We start from the raw sequence: 8,356 nt of genomic DNA on the forward strand, positions 1-8,356 counted from the left end.
AGCCCCCAAAAAATGATTAAAAAAAAACAAAAAGAAAAAACACAAGCTGTGTTTGGTGCTCAGTAACCAATAATACAGTCAAAATGATATCTGTTAGTTCTTTTAGAGACAAAAGAAAGAGGGAGACCTTTATTGAATAGGTTTACTGATGGAGGTGAAGTTTGTAGGGAACAGGAAGTCAAAGGAAATTAAGTGAAAGGAGTTTGGGATATCCAGATAAAGAGTTAAAGCTGGCCCTTTGTCTAAAGCCAGAGAATTAGCTAACTTAAAAGCTGTAATTCCACAAGAGCCGCTCTTACATAAAGGAAGAGAACATTAGGTTTCATACAGTCCCACTAACAAACTACAACAGAGGCTGGCGAGGAAAGAATTAAACGTTCTTGTACCACAGCAGCCTCTACTGCTGTGGGGACTGGCAGAAAAAGGAATGGCAGAGTCTGAGCCCTGGAGGGTGGGAGAGCCAGCTTTCAGGTGGTGCGCAGGGGTGAGAGAGAGCAGTGGGAGAGCTAACTTAGAATAGCAAGTGCGAGTAAGAGAGAGAACAAAGGATCAACTGGGATGTCTCTAACTCCTTAAGACAGGAGGGTTCCCAGGAATCTTTCTGGTTGGTGTTGATAACTGCAATGGGCTGGGCACCAGCTTCAGAGAGCTGGCATTAATTAATGGAGTGGGGAAGATGGGCGGAGTAAACTCTGTAAACTGAAAATGCCTGCTGCTGTCCTTAGGAACACGTCACTGGCCCCTAGAACCTCCATCTCCATGACCCACAGAACCACATCTGATACTGACTTCTGAAACCTGCTTAAAAAGAAAACACTTAGACCATACAGATATAAAGACTATTATTGCCCACCGGGTTTAATAAAACCATTGTCAAAAGAAATGGTTTGTCCATTGCTCCCTGCCCAAGCACCACCCCACCCCCAAAAAAATGCTCCTAGGTGTCCGAGAAGAGCTCGTTAGTGTTTGGGGTTTGTTTTGAAGCTGAGGGTTGCAAATCATGCAAAATAACTTGTTAGAGCTTTGAGACTAGAGAAACAGCGTGAGGAGGAGTGCTGAAAGAGATTTCAGAGGTAGTCCACTTCCTTGGCATATTTCAACAAAACTGCCTTAAAAATGTTCACATGTTAAAAATACATTCTATTTTTGAACACATCCAGATAAGGAGATTTTTTTTGGTATCCCATTTCAATGACTGTCACTCTGAGGAAAATTTTCCTTAGATACCTCCTTAATCTAATCACTCCCTGATGACAGCTCATTTAAGAATAATCTCAAAACTCTGTTTTTATCATTGATAAGACCTTTGTACATCCATTACCTGTTTACTAAAACAACCCTGTAATTCATGACACGTGAAGACCTACAGTACATAGTTTTCATCATAACATTATTATTGTAAATTATTAGCTAGTTCCCTCATTTCTTCATGGCAAAGTCCGGAATAAGAAAACGCATTTTAGGACAGGCTTAGCAAATGCTGAGTAAAATGGGAGAACATGCTTCTTTCTACTGGGGAGGGGTGGGGTGTCATTTTACTTTCTAATTGGCAATTAATAGCTATGATATGTGCCAGTTTCATTCTCCTTTTTTCGACTAACTATACCCAGAATTCCCTTAGGGGCTGTCAATATTTATGAGCCTTCCCCTGTCCAAAGAGCTAGGCCAGAACCCAGGCTGGACCAGACAAGAACAGTTTCCCAGGAATTCAAATTTTGAGTGAAAGAAAATCAGTAATGTCCAAGATTTCATCAATCACACAAAGTTCCCAGAGACTAGTCCTTGAGCATTCTCTCAATTCTCTGAAATTCCCCATATTCCCGTAAGTTGTTTTTCTGCTTGTTACTTTGATGTAGCTCCTTAAGGGGGTAGAAGGAAATACATAATGTTAATTTTGTGTTTATTGTATGCTTAATATGCACATAGGAAGTATTAAAATGAAATCAACCCCTTGCCATTTTGGAAACTAATAAAAATGCCCTCTGTGTTAGTTTGGGTTGACTAGAGAAACAAATTCACAGACACTCATATGTGTATAAGAAAGACCTTTATATACAAGAGCAATTGACTATTGAGAAGACATCCCAGTCCAGTCCAGATCAAGTCCATAAGTCCAATATTAACCCATATGTCCAATACCAATCTATAAAGTCCTCTTCAGACTCACGAAACACATGCAATGACGCCGAATGCAGGAAGATCACAGGCCAGTGGATGGAAAGTCGTATGGATCCAGTGGTGGTGGAAGCATCTCAGCACTGGCGTGGGTCTCCACGTGGCTCCTCCAGCTCCTGGGCTCTAGCGTAGGTCCATGTGTCTTGCCAACAGGAATGTCTTGCAGGGATTGAGTCTCCATGTGTCTCACCTCCAGCAAGCTACTTATCTCCATGGTGCCTCCAAATGAGGCCATCAAGCTGCAACCTGATTGACAGGCTACATGCCAACCCTTCACTCTTGAGAGTCTCAAGTTGGCAACAGATTCTGTAACTACCACACCCTCCTGTTGGAAACAGCAGTAGATAACTTCTTATTCAACCGATCAAAGGCAGGAATAAGCAGGCGGTTCTTCAGAATTCTGGAGACACTCTTCTTTGGGAAACTGCATTTTGATGACCTGGGGTTTCTCAGATGCTCCAGAAAATGCACAACGCTATAAATGAGCTTGATGAGGTGGCAAGGCCTTTGTCTTGAAAAGTGCGTCACAGGCAAGGACCCGTGGCTTCCGGTAGCCCCTCTCCCACAAGTGAAAAGGAAACACAAGGCTTAGGCCTGAAAATGCCTTTCATGAAATGCCCTCCCTGGCCTGGCTAGGGAGGCAATGGCCACAGCAGCCAAAGTGCTGACAAGAAAACACGCAAATGAGCAAAACCGTTGTCACCAGGTCAATTCTGCGTCATCAAGACCTCACGTGTTTCAGAGTGGTGAAGCATCCCACAGGGTTTTCAGTGGCTGACTGTGCATAAATAGATGATGAAGCCTTTGTCTAAGGCACCCCTGCGTGGACTGTACCCCAAACCTTCCTGTTGTCAGCCAAGCACATTACTAGTGACGACTGAGAGTTGCAAAGACTTGCAGATAGTTACCCAATGCACAGCCCACCACATGCATCTTCCTTCTTCGGAACCGTTATTCCAGTTATTTTCCTTCCCACAGTGCCCTTCTCACTGGTCTTCCCGGTCTTCTTCTGGCCCAATCTGATCAAGTTTCTCTGTATCCCTGACTGTATCCTCTCAGATTTATTCTCTTATGAGCATTCAGGTATTTCAGCAGCTACTGACTTTTTTATCTGAATAATCATGTTAATAAACAACTTCAGGGGCAGAGTAGCTGCCTTTCAGTCACTCCAGTATATAAAGGATTCACCTATTTATGAAACCAGAATGCTTTAACACTAACTGTGTGCAAGATATGATGCCAGGGTTGATGAGGAAAATAAATATGGACCTGACACAAGATTTACTTCCATGGAGCTTCGAGTCTGGACAGGGAAACAAGATTAGTCCCCAAGTCACCATAATTAAGACATGCTGCTGTTGGCCGCTGCTGTTGAGTTGACCTGGGCTCATGGTGACCCCTTGCATGCACAATAAAACTGCTCCACAGGACTTTCAAAGCCGTGAGCTTAAAGAAGTCTTCAAGGCTGATTTTGATAGATGTAAACCTTCCACCCTTCAGCTAGTACAAAACCAAGCCCACTGCCATCAAATCCATTCCAATTCATACTGATACTTTGTAGGGTTTGGGTGCCTGTAATTCTTCAAGTCTGCTCTTTCTCTAGAGCAGGGGGAGTTTAAGCCACAGACCTTACAGTTAGCAGTCCAATACTTCTCCCCATGTGCTATCTGAGACAGCAGTGTAGCACCAGCACCTCTGGTAGGGGTTATTTGAGAGAAGGATGGGATTATGTGGCATCACGCGGAAATTACAGAAGAACTATGAAAAAGTGGCAGTTGAGTTGAATGGGAAGGAGAACACTCGTCCCTTTCATAAGCACTAATCAAGGAAAAGGGAGCCCCGAAGGCCCAATGGTAAGCACTCGGCAACTGTCCGATGCATGGACAGTTCAAGCCCACCAATGGCTCTGGCAAGAAGGAGGAGCATCAGAAAATGAACGGTGGACAGGTGAGAAAGGGATGCTTTGAATTGGTGTGTGTTGTAGAAAACTGGCACCAAGGTGAGCACAATGATAAGTTTTGGGTGACGGAGCACAGTGAGGAATTATGGATTCTCCCACAGGAACATCACCTTATCAAGTGCCATTTCACAGGAGAATTACCTCTGAGCAAACCTCTATGGATATAGCCTGTGATCTAGCTTTCTAACTATTAACTGGAATGGACATGAAGAGTTCAAATGACCACACCAGCCCGCAAGTAAAAGCAAGGAGGGTTACCTGTGAAAGATTGTTCTGTTAGTTGTAGAGAGGGTCTCTTGCTGCAATCAGGAAACGAAGCGTGAGAGTGACAAATGGATAAGAAGCTTCCGGTTTATGTCAAGAACCACCCCATAAAAAGAAGTATCTAATTTTAGGATAATTGGTATATTTAAGCCCTCCACTATTAACCAAAAGGATAGCAGCTCAAATACACCCAGAAGCACCTCAGGTGAAATGTCTTGTGATTCACGTCTGAAAAGATGGGCCACTGAAAATCCTATGGACCTCAGTTATACACTGCCACACAGGGGATCACCGGGAGCTGGAATCAGCTGCACAGCAACTGGTCTGGGTGTGAATGTGTTGTATATTTAGATGGTACACCAGTGAATGCAAATAATTGCTTCAGTTTATCTTCTGCTGCAGGTTTGTGAGTTGAATCTCAGTTTGTAAACCTCACTGGGCAGGCCAGTTTCTTATATCCAATAAGCTTGGTTACTGGAATTACCTCTAACAGCAGATTGTTGTTGAGACCTTGCAACTGAGGAAGCGAAAATGATTTTGGTGTGAATAGAGTGTCTTATCAACAAAAATAGAGGCTTTACCAGTGTGATATAAGATTAGCACATACATGCCCTAAGGAACAAAGCCTATATCCATCAGTAGCCGTCCTAAATAAGGGAAGGGAGGAAGGCAGATTCTTAACTTTTCCACAACAAATTCCAAACAGATTTCCCTTCCCCTAGGACTATGCTGAGGCCCAGGCTGTCCCCTCAGAGTCTAGCTCCAGGCTCTGCCTGTGAGCTTCCAGCAGAGGAACTGCAGCAGACCTCACATGCAGAGCAGAACTCAGGCATACCACCCTGGCCTGCTGGATGGCCAGGGGCAGCAATTACAGCATTGGGTTAACCTGGGGGGAAAGTGCATAGACATGACCAGTTTTCTCTTTTAACCCAGAGAAAATGGTTAAATATTAAAACCAATCTTTTATTACAAAAACAGAATAATCCATTTCTTCCTAGTTCTTTCTCAAGTGAACTAAGAATTTTTCCATTCCTTTACCCAACTGCAGGGAAATGTGTCTGGAAAGTTATTGGAAGTGACAGATGGGCTTATTTTGAAATAAAATTAAGCCTGTGGTAATACTGAAGGGAAGTCAGGATCCAAAATTAAACCGGACGTGATGGAGCTGAGCTGTGAAGTACAAAGAGTGGGAGGTCGCAGGGGTGTATCTGAATCTTCTCTGAATCTCCTTACTTTGGCCAATCTGTACTGTACCTATCAGTGATATTCTTACTGCAATGTGCTCCATGAAATATTAAGCCCCATCTATTTATAGATAAGCATCCAATTATGTCTCTCATTGATACCACTATGAACACAGCATTCATATATATATATATATATAACTTCAAACTTGGAGGGGGGGGACATTAGAAACAATTCATGGTTCTTCAAAAGTCCCATATAGAATGAGATTAAAGTACTCATAGACGTATTACCACAACACACAGATATCCATGTACATACACACACACATTCCCCAAACCCTCTAAGCACTACAGACACGGTCAGAGATCATACTGCAGACTTGTTTGCCTGGGGATCTGAGGAAGAGAAAATGTACCTTATTGTGCTCGTACTTGTACGGAATCCTGAGTGTGTCCATGGCTCTGATCATGGCCTGCGTAGCCGTGAAGATGTTCTGGTATACCAGCTTGGTGAAGCCCCGCTTGTCTTCATCAGAGTATCCTGATCCATGGATGATTCTCATCTGCTTGATAAATGTACTCTTGCCACTCTCTCCTGTCCCTGAAAGACAACAACAGTGTATCAGACCACTTAACCTTCTCACTGTCTGCCAGACAACTCCATTAGAAGTAGGACACCGATGAAGGACCCTTAAACAGCCTGGGGAGGGGAGGGGCACCACAGGAGTTCAACAGTCCTGGAAGCAGAAGTCCCACTTACAGAGAATCTGAAACACTTCCCACCTTACGACAACTGGGAGCCGATTCCAACTCCCAGTCACCCTACTAGACAGGGTAGAACTAGCCCTTTGGTTTCCAATGCTGTGAATCTTTGTGGGAGCAGACAGCGTCAACTTTCTTCCTTGAGTGTCTGTTGGGCTTGAACCACTGATCTTTTTTTTTTTTTTTAATCATTTTATTAGGGGCTCATACTACTCTTTTCACAATCCGTACATACATCATTTGTGTCCAGCACATTCGTACATATGTTGCCATCATCATTCTCAAAACACCTGCTTTCTACTTGAGCTCTTGGCATCCGCTCCTCATTTTTCCCCTCCCTGCTCCCCTCTCCCCCTGAACCCTTGATATTTATAAATTATTATTATTTTATCATATCTTACATCATTCGACATCTCTCTCACCCACTTCTCCACTGTCCATCCCCCAGGGAGGAGGTTATATCATCTGTTCCCCCTTTCTCCCTCACCTTCCCTCCACCCTCCTGATATCACCACTCTTCACCATTGGTCCTGAGAGGATCATCTGTCCTGGAATCCCTGTATTTCCAGTTCCTATCTGTGCCAATGTACAACCTCTGGTTCAGCCGGATATGTAATGTGGAATTGGGATGATGGGGTGGGGGAAGCATTCAAGAACTAGAGGAAAATTGTGTATTTCATCATTGCTACACTGCACTCTGACTGGCTCGTCTCCTCCCCGCAGTCCTTCCGCAAGGGGATGGGTTTGAACCACTGATCTTGTAGTCAGCAATTTGGAGTCCAACCACCAAGGTTCCTTCCTATAATAAATACTTAGCACTACTATAAAGATGAGATTACATTTCAAAAGCAGATTTGCTTTAAAAAATGTTGTTTTTTAAAGTCTTCTCCACTCTTTGGAAGACTTTCAGCATGAGACTTTGATTGTGATTTATAAACATGCATCTTTTAAGAAACACACTGAAAACAGTTCCTTTTTGACATAACACAACCTTGATCAAGGCTTCTTCTTCGGAGGACATTTGAAACACTTCCAGAAGGCTGGATAATTTAGCCAGAATTTGAATCTGGACGTGACATGTCACTTACACAAATGATGTTAACAGAAAGGTAGGACAAGAAAATCCTAAAATCTTCATAAAAGACATTTTCTTCATTGGGGTGTAAAGAGAGCACAGTATACCATTAAGATAAGAATCTGGATCAGTCTTCTGGACAGAAAAATATCAGCTGTATTTTAAAATTTTTCCCAGTGGGGGGCGGGGTGGTGGTGGTGTGCAGAGTGTGTTGTTTGACAGAATTATTCCAAGGAGTCCCCTAATTTAGGAAAGCCATGGTGTCCACTCATGACTAGTGACACATGACAGAATATAGTTTTCCTGGATATTTCCTTCTGTGCAATCTTGCTTCTTATTTTTAAATAGCCCATTTCTGTGACCGTATGCCAGAAGACAATCCCAAACAAAGAGCTACCCATGCCCCAGAAAAGAACAGCTGAAATCATTGAACTCTATGACAACCTATATCTTCTACAGAAAATTGAAAAATTTTAGACTCTAAAACTCCAAATGTCAAAACTTAATTTCTCTAAACGTAAGCATCTTTGTTTATATGACATTTCATTTCTGCATGATATTTCCTGCTGATTTAAAAATTGTACTTGAAGCAACAAAGCTCACATGGAAGAAGCACACCGGCCTGTGTGATCATGAGGTGTCGATGGGATCAGGTATCAGGCATCAAAGAACAAAAAATCATATCATTGCGAATGAGGGGGGAGTACAACTCAAAGCCCATCTGTAGATAACTGAATGTTCCCTTACAGAAGGGTCACAAGGAAGAGACGAGCCCATCAGGATGCAGCATAGCACCAATGAGACATACTACTTTCCTCTAGCTTTTTAATGCTTCCTCCCTGCCACTATCATGATCCCAATTCTACCTTACAAATCCGGCTAAACCACAGGATGTACACTGGTACAGATAAGAGCTGGAAACACAGGGAACCC

General features: G+C 43.0%; 1 protein-coding gene across 1 annotated transcript in view; it reads right to left on the reverse strand.

The window, feature by feature from the left end:
- Window positions 1–6,182, reverse strand: part of LOC101637893 (guanine nucleotide-binding protein G(q) subunit alpha) — a 249,891-nt gene extending 243,709 nt beyond the window's left edge. Inside the window, exon 1 of the mRNA XM_004713824.4 lies at window positions 6,003–6,182. Coding sequence (XP_004713881.1) covers window positions 6,003–6,149 — 147 coding nt within the window. The 5' untranslated portion in view covers window positions 6,150–6,182. The remainder of the gene's footprint in view (window positions 1–6,002) is intronic.
- Window positions 6,183–8,356: the final 2,174 nt, after the last annotated feature.

Source organism: Echinops telfairi, unplaced genomic scaffold, assembly GCF_000313985.2.
Source record: "Echinops telfairi isolate 266 unplaced genomic scaffold, ASM31398v2 ScPeMD7_22;HRSCAF=79, whole genome shotgun sequence".
Taxonomy (NCBI): Eukaryota; Metazoa; Chordata; class Mammalia; order Afrosoricida; family Tenrecidae; genus Echinops; species Echinops telfairi.